Below are 18675 nucleotides of genomic sequence, written 5' to 3'. Positions count from 1 at the left end.
CTTGTCAAAACGAGTGATGTGAAAGCCTGTCCCCCCACTTGAAAATGAGGCAATATATAAAAGACAAAAGATAATATAATATATTATATATATATATTATATTATAATATAAAAGAATGAAAAATCCATTCTGACAGCTTTATGTGTGGATGGAATCCTGTTAAGGGATGGATGAGCCTTTGAGGGTTTTGCACCTATTTTTGGTTTTGTGGGATGGGAGTGAGTGGTATTGAGTTTCAGCCCTTTCTAGATTTTTGAGAGTTGGGAGGAATAGAAGTTATTCATTACATAATGTCGAGTTTTAAAAACACAGGAAAGAAGCAATCTACCAATTGCTCATAAAATACTATCTCTGATTGGAAAAGCCACCATCGACCCGAGTTTTTCATTGTCCCTTTGATCGGACTAATCAGCCAATCACATGTTGGCCAAGTGTGGCCAGAGTCCCACCCTTGATAATTTCTGTTTCAAAATACCATGCAAACTCCGCAACCAGGCTAATTGTGAATGCTGTCAGTCACCTGTTTGTGTGAAATTTAACCGAGTCACTTAAAGACAAGCAATTACATTCACACAATATACCAAACCTGGTGATGGTTCACTAGCTCTTGTTCTACAAACCAGACACTGGTCAGTATACAATTCAATTCATTTAAATATAAAATATCGATTAATCTAGTAACCAAATGAAGCGAAGTTAGTTGAAGTAAGTAAAACATTTTTGGGAATATAATCTCTGAAAGAGAAGAGGCTATTCCTGACAGAAGAACGAAGAGAGGCCAAGATAAAATCACGCTGCTGCAAAGATCCGGAGTATGGCAGTGAAGAGTTACTGACTCTCTTCGCTGGAAATCTATTGGTCGTCCGGATTGTGGCAGCCAAATGTGGCAGCCCTCCTTTGCAAACCTGCTCGTCCTTCACATCAAAGGCGAGATCAGAGAAAAGGATCCCTCCGCTTTCGGCGCTGCAGGGTTTGCGCCCGCCGCCACTTCATCCGCATATCCATAGAGAATCAACCCACTCAGGGCTAAACCTTCGATCCAGTCGTCTTAAAATTGCTACCGACGGGACCAAGGATTTGCTTATAAAGGATTTTAACGTATTCAAATATCTTGATCTGGCGCTTCTGTTGACTCGTTCATTCATTCATTCCTTTCTCTTTTACGGGTTTACCAAGAGCAGCAGCCAATCGCGGCCCCGTTCTACAGCGCCTGCCTGGTTGCCATAGGAGGCGTCGCCCCCATTCCCATGGAAACAGGTTTTGTTGTGTCTGGTTTTCCGCTTTCCTACGCCCCAATTCGAACTTGCGAACGGAGGAGCTGCCGTGGAGAGCACCGCCAAAGGGTGGGTAGGCAGGCTTGCATGGGACGGCCAGCTCTGTTAATAATAGGGATAATGGATATAACTTAAGATCCCCGTGTCCTTATGCACGTAAGATTCGGAGCAGTTCCCTTCCTTTCTTGGGGATTTTGCAAGAAGCTGCTACAGTACTGAACTTGGGGGGGAAATGCATTGGAAGTTTCTCAGTTCTTTAATTTCTGGCTTAAGGCCGTGGTCTCCGGTCCTTCCTGGCTTATTTCAAGGGGATAGTTTCTCCCTCTTCGATCTGATGCAAGGCTTTTACTTCTCTGACTGGATACATTTTTAAAAATGAATTACTCAAGGTCGCAAACATACCTAATATTCCTTCCTCCTCCTGTTTTCCCCACAACAACCCTGTGAGGTGGATTGGGCTGAGAAAGTGATTAGTCCCAAAAGTACCCAGCCAGCCTTCATGCCTAAGGTAGGACTAGAATTCATGGCTTCCCAGTTTTTTGCCTGGTGCCATAACCACTCCACAATATTTTTTTTAAGTATTTGAAATATTTTTTAAAATATTCATTTTCTTTTCATGCATGTTTGGTCTTAATATTTCCTATAACTTTTCAGTCAAACTGGTTAAAAAACTGAGCAAAAATGTAGCATTCAAGGAATTTTGGATCTGAGATGGCCACTGACTTTTCTGGATGAATCCATAGAAAGAGTTAGCTATATGATATCATAAGGTCTTTGATTTTTCTAAGTCCTGATCCTTGGAGGATGTCCTTCTGGGCAGAAAGAAGCACAAATGGAATACATGAAATATTCAAAGGGTGATTTGGCGTTTTAAATAAACCAAGAAGCAGTAAATTGGCTCTGTGTGAAGAATCCTGCCTCCTAGCTATGCTAGTGATCATCAGTTGTGATATTTTCCTCAGCTATTGTGTATTTTAAGCTTGGTATTTGTGATTGGGATTGCTTTTAATGCAGTTTAAGACGGTTCACCACTCAGTCATTTATTGAGATGGACAGCTATAGTAATGGAATAAATAAACACACAGACATGGAGAGTTATGAAGATATACATTTCACTGTAATAATTTTTGAAATATAACTATAGTCTTTTGCCTTCAAACTGAAGGGGAAGTTTTTTAGGGAATGCATTTTTAAAAAAAACAACTTCTGTTTATTCTCCCTGCTGTTTACCATTTTTTTGTTGCTCTTTTCCAATTTTATTTCTAAGTGTTACTTAACTCCTGTTTCCTTCTTAGGATCTTCTGGATGCGATAATGGCCAAGTTGATACAAGCACCCCCAAAGTTTCTGCCCCCCGAATGGCACATTGCTAACAAGGTCCAATACAGTAGTGCCGAGGCCCAACGGTCTCATTCGGAACGCTTGGTGGATGAGAGCCAGCGGCTGGTAGATGAAATTGAGAGAACCACTCAGAAGACCCAGAGTGATGTCAACAAGAGAATAGGTGATGGATGCTTTTAATGCATTTATATGGACAAATGTGTACATGGGGGATGCAGTGGCTCAGGAGCTAAGACGCTAAGCTTGTCAATGGAAAGGTCAGCAGTTTAGCAGTTCAAATCCCTAATGCTGCCATGTAACGGGGTGAGCTCCTGTTACTTGTCTCAGCTTCTGCCAACCTAACAGTTCGAAAGCACGTAAAAAATGCAAGTAGAAAAATAGGGACCATCTTTGGTGGGAAGGGAACAGCGTTCCGTGCGCCTTTATTTATTTTATTTATTTATTTATTTATTTATTTATTATTCGTACTTTTATACCGCCCTATCTCCCTAGGGACTCAGGGCGGTTTACAGCCACTTAAAAAACTTATATATATACAAGATAAAACATTAATTTAAAAAACTTATTACATAGGCCGAATATTTAAAATAGAGATATAAATAATAAAAACCCATTTAAAACCAAATTTAAAATTTAAACATTTAAAAAATTTAAAATTCTAGTCCAGTCCTGCGCAGATAAATAGATTGTCTTAAGCTCGCGGCGGAAGGTTCGAAGGTCAGGAAGTTGGCGAAGTCTTGGGGGAAGCTCGTTCCAGAGGGTGGGGGCCCCCACAGAAAAGGCCCTTCCCCTGGGTGTCGCCAGTCGGCACTGCCTGGCCGATGGCACCCTGAGGAGTCCCTCTCTGTGAGAGCGCACGGGTCGGTGAGAGGCATTCGGTGGCAGCAGACGGTCCCGTAAGTACCGCCTTTGGCGTTGAGTCATGCTGGCCACATGACCATGGAGACGTCTTCGGACAGTGCTGGTTCTTCAGCTTTGAAATGGAGATGAGCATCGCCCCCTAGAGTTGGGAACGACTAGCACGTATGTGCGATGAGAACCTTTACCTATGTGTACATGGACCTGACAGCGGGGTGGGGGAGGGGGCTGAGTTTGCATAAGATGCTTGAACCAAGTCAATTAAAGATCAAGTTGCTGTATTTCTACAACATGCAAAGCTTTGTTTTAAGTTTCCTTATTGCCTTTTGGGGCGGGGTGGTGGTGTTAGTATTTTGTGCCCATTTTGTTCGTTTATGGTTGTAATATACACACCCAGAAAACACAGGTGGTCCTCAACTTACAACAATAATTGGGACCAGAATTTCCTTTCTGGTAAGGCAGTTGTTATACGAATTGTGCCTGTTTTTATGACCTTTTGTGCCAGAGTGAATCATGCAGTCATTAAGTGAATATGGTGTCCCCATTGACTTTGCTTGTCAGAAGTCAGGTACTAAGAAGGTTTATAAACAGCAATCATCGTAAATACTTACCAGATGCCAAAGCCCACATTTTGATTGCTTGTGTGGAGATGCTGCTATGGCTGTAAGTGTGAGGACTGTTCATAAGTTTGATTCAAAGGGTGAGGGATTGCTGGGTAAGGACTGCAAGAGATGAGACAATGATGTCTTCATGTACAGAAGTGGATGGACCAAAAAAGAACCCTATTTGAGAGAGGTTGAGGGGCAAAATAGATATGTTAAGTATTAAAAAACAGAATGGGAAAATTGGTTGATACTGGAAGTTTTCAAAGGGCTTAAATGGGCATGATAAATTTTTGTAAGACAAGGTATCAGTTTTGCCCCTGAACCATCCAACCTCAACCCCAAAACAGAAAGTCTGGAAGGAAAGTAATTGGAGCTTCCTGTGTGACATCCTTAGGAGATAGTTAAGCTACAAGCAGGGGTGAAATGCTCCCTGTTTGGACTGGATTGTGCGACCTGGTACCGATTGTAGCCGGTGGTTCAGCAATCCGGTAGCGATGGCTGAGCAAAGCTCCACCCACCCGCCCGGGTGTCATTACTTCATGGTTTTAACCAGGAAGTAATGTGTTTTTACCATCTGCGCATGCGCAGAAAGTTTTGTGCATACGGTGCATGCACTTCTGAACCGGTAAGGAAGGTAAGTAGATTTCACCCCTGGCTACAAGGTTCTTGTATCTGTTTGTTTTATGGTTCTGTTTTAATGTTACTGGTTTTCCTGCTGTTGTGGGCTACCCAGAATGGTTTCAGATGGGTGAGCATAGAAACCTTTGAAACAAATAATTAAAAAGATCTGGTCCATGCTAGAATGGCTTTGGAACCAGGGACCCTTAAAAGGAGTCTTGGAGGCTGCATGCTGGTTGGGGTTGTCCTGAAGGGATCTGTGGTATGTGGTCACAATTAATTAATTAATTAATTTTACTTACATATTTATTTTAGGAAATTTATATTGCTGCCTATACACACATGGCAACTCAAGGCGGCTTACAAGAATATAAAAACCTCATATATAAAACAATAAAACTAAAAAAAAAGAGTGAATCATATAAAAAGATAATAAAATGAATTAATAAAATAATAAAATAATATATATAATAAATAATAATAAAAACCCTGCTTTTTCCAACATTTAAGAGCCGCAGAAGGCATGGGGTAGTTGTCCCACGATAATGACGCAATAATGATTTTTTTTGTCCCTGGAGGGAAAGGGGTTGGAAGTTTTTTAAACTGGGAAAAAATGTGCTAACATGCCTATTTGACAGTGTCAATTTTTAAAAAGACAATTATATTATTCTGCTGGAGGGTGACATTTGGTCAACACATTTTAGCAATACAATGTTGGGCTGCAAAAATGGCCTTGGGGGAAGTTCATGTAGGACTCTGGTTGTCCATCCCTCTTATAAACCATAGAGAAGCTCTTGAATATTGAACTGTGAGATGGATGTGCAGATATTTATTTACTTAAGGAAATTTATATTGCCACCTATTCACACATGGCGACTTAAGGTGGCCTACAAGAATATAAAACCTCATATATAAAACAATAAAACTGATAAAAGAGAATAATCATATAATAAATTAATATAATAATAAAATAAAATAACCCCCCACCCTTTGCAATGTATGACAATTAACATGTCCACCCAAGATGCTTAATCAGGTAAGATAAAGATGTAACAGCTGCATTCGTAAAATATACAGTTTACAGTTTTAGGTCTCATTGGGCCATATAAACCCAGGTTTTTTGGATAGTTTATGGTTCAGTATATTGCGCAACCAGGGGTGAAATGCAGCGGTGGGTTCTACTTACCTTTACTACCAGTTCGCAGCAGGACCACGCGCACGCTTCTGCACATGCGCAGATCATCAAATATGACATGAGGGCAGGTGGGCGGAGCCTCCCAACGCTTTTACTACCATTTCTCAAGAACCAGACAGAACCGGGAGCAACCCACCACTGGTGAAATGCACTTACCTTCGCTACCAAATTGCAAATGTGAGCGCGCTCGCATTCTGCACATGTGCAGAGGGTCAAAAACAGGATGTGATGACATCCGGGCAGGTGGGTGGAACCTCCTGCCACCGGAGCTACCAGATCACGTGATCTGGATAGATCCAGCTGAATTTCACCACACTGCGCAACCCCAGAAAATGGGTTAATTCAATACTGTGTGAACTCAGCCCTTGAATTGATGGCATCATTCACTTGAGCTTCATCCACATGGTCTGTTACGGGTGGTCATCAGATTCTCCTTTTGAATGAAGCCCTGAGATCTAGCTGCTGCTGGATTTGGATACTGCTTTCCTCTACCTTGGGGTGATTGAGTATTCTCACTTCTGCAGAACAGAGACTTGAAGAGATAAAATTCTGGAGGCAGCAGTTGGATGACAAACTTGACCAGATTGTGAAGGAGACTGAAGTGCTTGTGTCATTCAAAACAAGGCTGGAAAAGGCTCTGGAGGGCTGCAAAGAACCTCTTTTCACTGCTCAGGAGTGTCTCTTAAACCGGTGAGAGGATTATTTCTTTTTTGGACTTGAGAGGCCACTTCAGGTTCTACTTGCTGGAGGCAGGCAGGATAAACTTGTCTGGGTTAAGAAACTGTGTAATGTCATCATGACTGTTTAGCTGGGAGAAAAGGTCTTGAGTCGCTCATAGCAGCTGGCAGGAAAAAATGTTATGAGAAATAACTGGAGACGTGGGATTATTTAGTCTAGAAAAGAGAATGGTGATCTTCAAGTTTGTGAAAAGCTCTTCACGTATAAGAAGGAGAAGGCTTGTCTGGCGTTGTTCCTTGTGACAGGACAAGAAACAATAGGTTTAAATTAACTTCCTGAACTCTAACTTATTAACCAATGGAGCTGGCTGCTGTAGGAAGTGGAAAGTTCTCTTTTGCATCAGAGGCTGCATGGTTATCTGTCAGAGATGCTGCAGTATAGGAGTATTAAACTCAAGGCCTGTGGGCTGAATCTGACCCTCAGGGCAGCCCTGGAAACAGTGAAGGACTGGCCCGCGGTGCCTCTGTCAGTGAAAACGGAGCTCGGGAGGGCCACACCCAGCCTCCCAAGCTCCGTTTTCACTGGCAGAGGGTTGCAGGAGGCTGTCGCAGTCAAAAACATTTTTGCTGGCAGAGGGTTGCAGGAGGCTGTCGCAGTCGAAATGGAGCTTGGGAGCCCATTTTCCCTGGCAGAGCGCTCAGGCCACTACAGGCGCCCGTGACACGAGTAACATCGAGCTGGCCATGCCCCCCCAGCCACTCCCCCCAACTGCCCCCCCCGAGGTCAAACATAATCCTGATGCGGCCCTCAATGAAATCGAGTTTGACACCCCTGCTGTAGTAGATTTTTGATTCAGTAGTACACGATAAACTTCTCCTAAAACTATTATCCTACGGCATCTCAGGACCCCTTCACAAATGGATATCTGCTTTTCTGTCTAACAGACAACAAGTGGTCAAAATTGGCAATGCTTTATCAAATCCTGTTCCTGTCAAGAGTGGCGTTCCTCAAGGCAGCATCCTTGGACCAACACTCTTTATACTATACATTAATGATCTTTGTGACCATATCTCAAGTAATTGTGTTCTCTTTGCTGACGATGTCAAACTATTTAACACCACAGACAATACTTCTATCATTCAAAACGACCTTGATCATCTAACCGCTTGGTCTAAAAATTGGCAGCTCCAAATTTCAACCAGCTCAGTCTTACATATAGGAAAAAAGAACCCAAACACTAAGTACATACTAGATGGACATTACCTTATAGACGACCCCCATCCCGTTAAAGACCTTGGAGTTTTCATGTCAAATGATCTAAGTGCCAAAGCCCACTGCAACTACATAGCAAAAAAAGCTCTAAGAGTTGTAAACCTAATCTTGCGTAGCTTCTTTTCCAAAAACACCACACTACTAACCAGAGCATATAAAACATTGGCTAGACCAATTCTAGAATACAGCTCGCCTGTTTGGAACCCTCACCACATCTCTGACATCAATACAATTGAACGTGTCCAGAAATACTTTACAAGAAGAGTTCTCCATTCCTCTGAAAACAATAAAATACCTTATCCCACCAGACTTGAAATCCTAGGCTTAGAAAACTTGGAACTCCGTCGCCTTCGACAAGACCTAAGTTTAACTCACAGAATCATCTATTGTAATGTCCTTCCTGTCAAAGACTACTTCAGCTTTAATTGCAATAATACTAGAGCAACTAATAGATTTAAATTTAATGTCAACCGCTTTAATCTAGATTGCAGAAAATATGACTTCTGTAACAGAATCATCAGTGCTTGGAATACTTTACCTAACTCTGTGGTCTCTTCTCATAATCCTAAAAGCTTTAACCAAAAACTTTCTACTATTGACCTCACCCCATTCCTAAGAGGACCATAAGGGGCGTGCATAAGCACACAGACGTGCCTACCGTTCCTGTCCTATTGTTTTTCTTTTCTTCTTCCTATATATATATATATGCTTATACCTCCTATATTTACTCCTATATGTGTTTATATACAATATAATCTTTTTGTATGATACCTACATATATTGTTGTGACAAAATAAATAAAATAAAATAAATAGATCCTGCAGTAGGGTTTAAATGCAGTGACCTCTAAGGTCACTCTTAACTTTGATTCTATTGATAAATGACACAAGTAGTCCTTGACTTACAGTAATTCATTTATTGTAAGTTACAAAGTTCAAAGTTACAATGGCACTGAATTGAAACACTTATGATGTTTTTCAAATGTGCAACCATTGCAGCACCCCCAAGGTCACGTGACCAAAATTTAGACACTTGGCAACTGGCATGTATTTATGACGGTTGCAGTGTCCCCGGGGTCATGTGATCACCTTTTGGGATCTTTTGACAAGCGTAGTCCATGCAGAAGCCAGATTTCCTTAACAATCATATTACTAAATTAACAACTGCAGGGATTCACTTTACAAGTGTGGCAAGATTCACTTAATGTGAGTGAGGCAAAATTCACTTAAAAACTGTCTTGCTTAGTAACAGAAATTTTGAGCTTAACCATGGCCATAAGTCAAGGACTATCTGTAGTATATTTCAATTGGACATTAAATAAAATTTCCTAATGACTCCTGGCAATGGAACAGACTGATTCAGATGTTGGACTTCTACACTGGACATGTTTAAACAAAGGCTAGCTCGCCATCTGTGGGGAAACTGAAGTAGTGGATTTCTTCACTGAGCAGCGAGGTGAAGGAACTGATTTCCAAGTTACCTTCTGTGCTGTGATGGTATAACGGCTAAGTAGTGGAACATCTGCGTTGCATGGAGGAGATCTTAGCCTAACCCCTGGTATAGATAGCTAGATAGGGCTGGGAAAGCCCTTTCTAAATATTAAAGAGCAGTTGTAACCAATAGATGAATATTAAGCCAGACGGTTTGATTTAAGGCCTATGCCAGAGTAGTGTGTTTGAATCCATATATTATGTTTGCCCAACACAACTGGCTACTTATAGGTTTGCACCATACATGAAATCCTAAGCTAGCCTGAGAAGTTGGGTTCGTATTACATAGTCCTAGGACCACAACTGAGCCCAAAATTTCTGTTGCTAAGCAAGACTGATGTTAAGTGAGTTGTGACCCATTTTATGACCTTTATTAGCAACTGTGGCGAGAAGTTTTGCAAAAGGGGGCCAAACTCACTTAACAACTGGCTCACTTAGCAAAAGACATTTTGGCTCCACTGTGGTTGTAACTTGAAGATTACCTGTATTACACCTGTGATGTGCACTTTGCATTGATTTCCAGTAGGCTTTTGGATACAATTCCAAGTGTTGATATTGACCTAAAAAGATATCTATCTTCTTGGGGGTGTGCGTGGGTGTTATGCTGTAAGTTCTTCCCTCAAAAGAGATTTGGGAAAAAATGATAAATTAGTGTCTTTTGGTGACTGAGTTCTTCTTTTGTAGCAGCCTCCCATCAGAGATCCAGACAGTGCATTTACTCTTACGGGAAAGTTCTGAAAAAAGTTGTTCAGAAGAGTGTTGATTGACATCTATTCATGCCTATTTATTTTAGTTCTGTTTTTATTTTATTTATTTATTTTTGTCAATCATATATAAGGTAACAGGTAAAAATATAAACATAATTTATATACATGAAAAGAGTAAGTAAAAAGGAATATTATGACAGGGATGGTAGGCACGCAGGTGCGCTTATGCACCCCTGTGCATAAGTGTTCTGTAGTTGATACTTTATATGATTCTATTGGTTTTGAATTATATTGATCTTTGTGTTATGGTAACGTTCTTAAATTTTAGTTGTGCACAGCTGTGAATCCTTGGGAAGTATAGTGATATAAAAATATAATATGTACATAAATTCCTGCCCATATTACATTGTTGTTTAGGTATGATAAAAGATAGGCTATACAGTGGTTGAAATGTTTTAAATTTATTGTCTGAATATGTGCCTTTATTACTTTTATTTTTATTTATTTGTGAAATTTATTTGCCACCTATCTCACCATGGGGCTACTCTAGGTAGCTTATAACAATAAAATGGAGGGGAAAAAATCAGACATGCTTCATTATTTGACAAACATTGTTACAATCCCAGACTCAGAATTTCCTGATGTGCCAGAGGAAAAAAAAAACCAAAATAATTTTTGTTTTTGTTTCAGGGAAAGGCGGGTTGGCATTGACTTGGTCCATGATGAAGTGGAACGGGAGCTGATCAAGGAAGTTGAAGTCTTCCAGGGAGTTGTTGCTCTGCTTGAACGTACACTGGAGCAAACTGATGAACAACTCAGGTATAGGAAAAACAAAATTCTGAGGCAGGAAGGAAGAAAAGAGAAAGCTATGTAGATTCTGGAGATGATATGGGTAATAGGGAAGAGCCAAAATTGAGATGCAGTATGAACTAAGGCTATTAATCCCACAGAGTCAAGGGAGGTGGGGGGAAGGCCAACATACAGTCTTTGATGTTAAGACTATAGCTTAATGGAACAGTAGCTATTCTGCATGTAAAAATTCTCAGGTGCAAATGAGCAAAATGAGTTTTCACCTCATTTCCAAAGAATGAAATTGGGTGGACTGTGCATTGACAATGTCAGGCGCAAAGAATCAAGACCATTTGTAAGGTTGCAGCACAAACCATTTACTGAAGCCTACAGTATGTGTACACACACACACACACACACACACACACACACTAATCTGGTCAAGTAACAGCACAAAATTGGCACTAGATAAGAACCAACCGAATTCAAGGGAGGAGGGTGTTGGATCTCTTGTGGCAATGCAAGGGCTCTAAACTGATGACACATTTAACTCCGCCCTCCAGCTTTGCCTGCTCCTCTCCTATAGACACATGCAGGAGGAAGGTGAGCTGGTCTCTTCATTCTACAGCAAAAATTATGAGAGAGAAAAAAGGCATCTTTGCAAATCTGGTGTTCTGTTCCATGGGGTTTGTGGTATGCACAATACTGCTCTAATATGTCTGCTGTGCTGTATTAAGTCCTTTGATAAATGCGTAATCTGCATTTTAGGACTATATGGCTGGGCTAGCTGTTTATGTATTCTCTTCTCAAAGACTGTTTTTCCTCTTTCAGGCTTAATCGCACTGCCAAATACAATCTTGAACAGGACCTGAAGGATAAATTCACGGCCTTCACAATTGACAACTATTGCTCCAATCTGACCAACAACTCTACTGATATTGGATATGCCCAAAATGTTGTGAAGGTTGAGGAGAAGTAAGTGTCACATGGGGAACTAAGTGGGTGAACCAGGAAAACCTGTCATTGGGACACACATTGGCTTTTCTGTAACCGTGATGCATTTCAACAAAGGCCAAATTGGAAAGGAACTGGGCAGTAGATGCTGCCAAAGGTGAGAATAGCAAGAGAGAAGTTCATTTGGTTTCATGCTCCACTTATGTCTATGGAGATTTTCAGTCATCCAGGTCACGGTTGTCCCAAAGGTGCTTTTTCAAAAGGCAGCTGGAGTTCGTTTTTTCTTGAAAATGTTTTGCTTTTCATCCAAGAAGTTTCTTCAGAACTGCTACACCAATCCATCGTTTTTTCCCTCATAGAGCTATAACTAACCCTCAGAATCAGTGGTGGAATTCAATTTTTTTTGCTACCGGTTCTGTGGGCGTAGCTTGGTGGGTGTGGTGTGGCTTGGTGGGCGTGGCAGGGGAAGGATACTGCACAATCCCCATTCCATCCCCACTCCAGGGGAAGGATATTGCAAAATCCCCATTCCCTCCCCACTCTGGGGCCAGCCAGAGATGGTATTTGCTGGTTCTCTGAACTGCTCAAAATTTACGCTACCGGTTCTCCAGAACCTGTCAGAACCTGCTGAATACATCCCTGCTCAGAATACTTGGTATTATATTATTTTCTTTGCATTTGATGACAGGACTTTGATTGTATGGTTGTGACCACCATCTTGTGACTAACAAACCCACCCTGTGAATATCCTTGATCGTGATTGTTGCCTCCAAGATTTGAACATTCCGCAATGATTCCCATCCTTTCCCCTGACTCTTGAATACTCAGGGATTCCATGTGGGAGTCAACTTTTTATTCTTGTTTTTGGACAGCTCGGTGAGCCCTGAACAATGGATGGATTTCTCCAACACAAATGTTGAAAAAGCTGACAAGCAGCGAAACAATTCCCTGACCCTCAGAGCCTTGATTGACAGCATTTTGTCCCAGACTGCAAGCGACATGCGCAAGCAAAATAGGACAGTAAACATTGCGTTCCAGAATAGAGTGAAGGAGACCAAGGATGCCAAGAACAAATTAGAAATTCACCTGGCAAAGGTAAATATTGGAGGGGTATCCAACTTTGGGATGGGGCGGGGAAAAAGAGGGAAGGAAAGAAACATATCTTCATGTTAGTCATAAGATTTTATTTGCATCTAGCCATCATGTGCTGAATGAATTGTAACTTTTATAATACAGTGCTGGGTCTGCTAAAATCTGTAGCATTGCTCATATCTGATGTCCTTTACACATGACCACAAAACTCTGACCCAAAGAGTCATCTTAGCAGGCTTCCAAACAATAATGCTAAGACTTCAGAAAAGAAGTAGCTATAGCTGTTTTCTGCCATATTAAGGATTACTATCATCCTTTAAAATTATCATAGGTGTAACATGGTAGTCCTTGATTTACTTGGGACTTAACAATTGGGACCAGAATTTGCTACGTGGTGTGGTTGTTAAATGAGTCATCACATGACCATGCCCAATTTTTACAATCTTTTTTGTTGCAGGCATTAAATGAATTGCATGGTTGTTAAGTAAATCCAACTTAGCCTCATTGACTTTGTTGAAAACTGGCTGGGAAGGTGATCAAATGGTGACCCTGGGATGCTGGGACCATCATAAATATATGACAGTTGCCAAGTGCCCAAATTATGTCACACGACTGTAGCGATGCTGCAGCAGTCGTAAGTGTAAGGACCAGTCATAATTCACTTTTTCAACACAGTCATGACTTTGAACAGTCATTAAACAAACGGTTGTAAATCAAGGACCACCTATGCTCCCCAGAAAATCTAAATAGGGGAAACTTGAAAAATGTTATCCGTCATTCTCCCCCACCTTCGCAGTATTATTTATTTACTGACAGCTAATGAAAAGGTACTCCTCTTTGATGGAGAGTTTTCTTATTTTAACCTTTGGCACCTCCAGAAGACTTGAGAAAAACCTTCATAGGGTACTGATCAAGCAACATTCGGGGAATTGCCTTATATTTGTGGTCGTACGTGTGACCAATCCTGAACCTTCTATGGAAAGAAGACAGTTCAATAGTTGTTGCGGAACCAAGCCTTGGTTTCAATTTTGTTCTGAACCACTTCAATAGCTTAGCTCAAGATTAACACGTGTTCAAAATATTGGGCAGAAAACTTGTTTCCCAACTGAGCTGCAGCAGTCTTGGCTTCCTACATGCAAAGAAATTACTTGAAGTTGAATGAAAAGAGTTTCTCTCTGGCAGACTGCAGGGGAGGCTTCCTCAGCGGATGGCCAGTTCATCAGCCCAGCAAGTAGTTGCAAGTATTCCTCCTCCCCCTTTAAAGCAGGGGTCTCCAACCTTGGCAACTTTAAGACTTGTGGACTTCAACTCCCAGAATTCCCCAGCCAGCATGGCTGGCTGACTGGGGAATTCTGGTTGAAGTCCACAAGTCTTAAAGTCCACAAGTCTTAAAGTTGCCAAGGTTGGAGACCCCTGCTTTAAAGAGTTGTGAGGAAAATAGCAAGGACAATGTGGGAGAGTCACAGAGTCTCTGCAGGCATTTCCTGCTCAACAACCCCTCCTTTGACTCATCTTCCTTAAGTCTTTTTAAGAATCAAAGACTGAATCTGCATAATACGTTTGATTTGGTTACTGAATTAAGGTGATTCTCTGGGTTTGCAGCCCATTAAATCACAAGCTAACCAAGCAGACTGTATTCACGCAGAATGCATAGCTAAAAAAACTAACCCTCAAAAAAGTTTCAAAAGAATAAAGCTCAGGCTTAATATGAACTAAGCTCGTCATGTCCTATATTAGACCATTAGACTTTCAAGGGATCCAATTGCGTGGTATGACCACAGCTGAAACGTGTCCCTCCCTTTCTTCTGTGTGTATTTAAAGCTGATGGAGGAGATCAACTCTCAGACAAAAAATATTGAGGCTTTGAGGAAAGCTATCCTGGATAAGAAGGGGCCAGCCAAGGTGGCCCAAACTCGCCTGGAGACCCGGACTCACCGCCCAAATGTAGAGCTTTGCCGAGACATGGTGCAATATCGACTCATGAATGAAGTGCAGGAAATCAACCATAATATCCAGAGGCAAGTACAACACAGAAGCCACAGGGCTTAGTTTAATCTGGGGGTTATCTCAGGAAGTTAGCACTTTCTGGGGCGAGGAAGGAGCAGGAAACAGTGTGAGATCCCTGTTCTGCAAAACCTGTATGTGCGGTGGATCATTGCATTTCATTTTGTGATTGATCCTTTGGTTGCTGGCCTGTCATTTACCTTAATTCTAGACCAGCAAAGGAATTCTGGGAGTTGAGGTCCACAAGTCTTAAAGTTGCCAAGGTTGGAGACCCCTGTTCTAAACCAAATTCTCCCTCTTCTGGTCAAAGATTTCAGTGGATTTGTGGAGTGACTTCTCTCCAATAGAAGTGAAAGTGGGGCTGCTTCATGGGGGAGATCAGAGCAGTTGGTGGCTCTTCTATGGACAAAGAATTTAAATGGAGGGAGTCTTGATTCTAAGGTATCATTAATTTGACCTGCAGCAGAATCAAACTCTGGGAAAGTGCATAGCATTCTGAGTCCTGGGAATGATTTTTCTCCTTAAGCTTCTAGTCCTGGCTCTAAACGGAAACTTAAGATGCACAAGCAGTGCTACTAGGAATCCCAGCAATCCAAATGAGACTGATTGAGACTGAACAGGTGCTTCTAGCAGCTGAGTTGGGGAGGCATTTTCCTGCCATTCTGGCAAGCAGGAATACATGACACACGAGCAGACTCATTACCATCAAGTTCTGTTCGAATTACAAGCTTAGTGATGTTGGGTAAAGACTTCGCGGCTGCCCATTTGTTCAATGGGCCAAGCTTGAGTAATGTTAAAGTAGATATTTGTGGCTTGGCCTGTTGTGCAAACCTACACCCCCCTAAATTGTGAACGTGTTCCCTGACAGATTCTGTATGTCCATCAGAAGAATTTGATGACAACGGGGCACTTCGTGTATTGACAACAAATTGCCAGGATTCAGCTTCAAACTGTTCTTTCCCATTCAGACCTAGATAGTTTCCAGACAGCTGGAAAGAATACCCAGTTCAGAGTGGCAATGTACAGTTGGGTACATTCCCTAAAGCTTGGTTGTTCTCCAACACCAATAGCTCCACAAATTCCCTCTTCAGGAACTTCTTTCTTCTTTCAAGGTTGCCAGAAGCTCCGTCTTCTGCAATGAGGCTTTAACAATTGTTTAGATCCACATGTTCTCTCTCTCTCTCTCTCTCACACACACACACACACACACCGCCTGTTTTCCCTACAAGTTGAGAGGACAGGGATCCAAGGTAGCAAAAACCAACTGAAACAGCAACTATCTACTTCCTTGGATGCTGCAGACCAAAATAATCCCAGATAACAGAGCAAGGCAAATACCAAAGACTCCATCCCTTCAGACTTAAGGTTATAGGAAATCCATGGAGTTAGTTCCCTGCAGGAGATAATTTAGTGCCAATGAGAATCTCTTGGAAATAGAATAACAGAGTTGGAACGGACCTTGGAGGTCTTCTAGTCCAAACCCCCTGCTTAGACAGGAAACCCTACACCACTTCAGATAAATGGTTATCCAATCTCTTCTTTAAAGCTTCCACTGTTGGAGCATTGACAACCTCTAGAGGCAAGTTGTTCTACTGATTAATTGTTCTAACTGTCAGGAAATTTCTCCTTAGTTCTAAGTTGTTTCTCTCCTTGATTAGTTTCCACCCATTGCTTCTTGTCCTGCCCTCAGGTACTTTGGAGAATAGCTTGACTCCCTCTTCTTTGTGGCAGCCCCTGAGACATTGGAACACTGCTATCATGCCTCCCCTAGTCCTTCTTTTCATTAAACTAGACATACCCAGTTCCAGCAACCGTTCTTCATATGTTTTAGCCTCCAGTCCCCTAATCATCTTTGTTGCTCTTCTCTGCACTCTTTCTAGAGTCTCCACATCTTTTTTACATCGTGGCAACTGAATGCGGTATTCCAAGTGTGGCCTTACCAAGGCATTATAAAGTGGCATTAACACTAAACCTTCTTTCTTTTCTGAGGATTAGAGTCGGACACCCATCTCTTATGACATACCGAAGTGGAAGCAGGGTCGGAGCAGAACATACAATCAGAAGATTGTCATGATTTGATTGACTGAAGCCATGGAGAGGCTGGCCAAACTCTAGAAAGTAGTGGCCTTCACCCTTTTTTCTGTTCCTCCCTTAGGCTGACGGACACATTGGCTCAGGCTGAAATAGAACTGAAAGGCCTAAACCGCCGGCAGCTCTCCCTGGAGGAAGAGATTGAAGTCAAAGCAAATACCCTTTATATTGATGAAGTGCTCTGCATGCAGATGAGAGAATCCATTTCCATCAATAATTTCTGATCCGCGAGCCTGGCAGACTCTCTGCTTGGCTGGACCCTATGAATAGATCTTAAAACATTGGCTTAAACTTTCAAAAAAAAAAATCTTTTATATAAGCCAAACATCGGCCTTGAACTTTCTACCAGATAATAAATTAGTGAAACCTCAGAGCCCAACTTCATCATAAGCTCTTGGAGGGTCCCTGTGACAGGGGACTAGGGTGAAAGTGATGACTGGGAAAAACACAAGCAGGACTTGAACTAGTGTCTTTAGTGCAGACATAGTTTAAAAACTTAAGGGGAATGGCTGATTCAATACATTGCTTTCCCAGGGTTTGTAAATGTTCTGTTCTCTTCAGGCAGAAGACAGATTTAAAAAGTTAACCTTTAGAACAGGGTAAAATGGGGATGAGGTGGAGGCTAGAGCAGAGGTGGGATTCACTTACCTTCCCTACCGGTTCACAAATGTGAGCGCGCGCACAGCATTCTGCGCATGCGCAGTAGTTGCGCGTGACATCCGGGTGGGTGGGCGGAGCCTCCCGCAGTCACCGCTACCAGTTCTTGCGATCTGGAGAGAACCGGCTGAATCCCACCACTGGGCTAGAGTCACCCTCCGTAAGATCCTGACCCCGATTACCAATTGGCAGTCCCATCCAGATCACATAATCATTCATCCATGAGACACAAGATCAAAAAGGATACCAGTGACCTCCACAGGAGACGGGAGTGATCATACACGTTGGTGGCTTCAACCAAATGATCACAGCTGCCATTTTGACTCTTTTCTCCCGGCTCTTTCTCAAATACCCCTGGCATAATTCTCTGCAATGTCATGTGATTCCTAATACTTGGGCTAATTTTTAAAATGTGGATATTGTGTAGGCAATGATCCCCATAGCTTATACAGGTAGTCCTCCACTTATGACCACAATTGGGACCAGAATTTTTGTTACAAGGCAAGGCAGTCGTTAAGCGAGTCACACCTGATTTTATGATCCTTTTTTCCTCCACGGAGATCAAGTGAATCGTGTAGTTGTTAAGCTTACCCCGTTGGCTTTGCTTGTTGGAAGCCAGCTGGAAAGTCTCCAATGGGGACCACATGATCCTGGGATGCTGCCACTGTTGTAAATACATGCCAATTGCCAAGTGCCTGAATTTTGACCACATGACTGTGGCGATGCTGCAACAGTCGTAAGTGTGAGGACTGTAAGTCTGTTTTTTCTGTGCTGTTGTAACTTTGGACATTAAGTGAATGTTCTAAGTTGAGGACTACCTGTAGATACTTTTAAGTTCTGGATTCCAGCAAACCCATATTTTCTTCCCGGGCCAACCAAGTTTCTCTTCAATGACCAACAGATTTTTTTCCTTCTTCCTTGAGAAGAGAAATGCAAGACTCTTCTCTTTTGCATGTGCCATTCAGCTGCGCCAAACCTCATAGAATTATTTGGCATTCCAAAGACTCTTTGTGGTAAACTCGCAAATGGTGCTTATGGCTCAGTCTTGGT

General features: G+C 42.0%; 1 protein-coding gene across 3 annotated transcripts; it reads left to right on the top strand.

Annotated features, from left to right (window-relative positions):
• The first annotated feature begins 146 nt into the window (after positions 1-146).
• Positions 147-18432, top strand: TEKT1 (tektin 1). Of its 3 annotated transcripts, none has more exons than XM_058164608.1 (8): positions 153-1344; positions 2571-2778; positions 6416-6581; positions 10729-10857; positions 11659-11802; positions 12654-12876; positions 14695-14891; positions 17033-18432. In XM_058164608.1, exons 1-8 carry the CDS (start codon positions 1249-1251, stop codon positions 17190-17192), a joined length of 1323 nt encoding a protein of 440 aa, XP_058020591.1. In that variant the 5' UTR covers positions 153-1248; the 3' UTR covers positions 17193-18432. The 3 variants fall into 3 exon arrangements, with proteins under 3 accessions (XP_058020593.1, XP_058020591.1, XP_058020592.1); XM_058164609.1 differs by having other exon boundaries at positions 153-1783; XM_058164610.1 differs by having other exon boundaries at positions 147-1344; positions 14695-17175.
• Positions 18433-18675: the final 243 nt, after the last annotated feature.

Source organism: Ahaetulla prasina, chromosome 1 (assembly GCF_028640845.1).
Source record: "Ahaetulla prasina isolate Xishuangbanna chromosome 1, ASM2864084v1, whole genome shotgun sequence".
In the NCBI taxonomy this organism is placed as follows: Eukaryota; Metazoa; Chordata; class Lepidosauria; order Squamata; family Colubridae; genus Ahaetulla; species Ahaetulla prasina.
The sequence above is the reverse complement of the archived record's forward strand: the minus strand, read 5'-3'. Positions and strand labels throughout refer to the sequence as shown.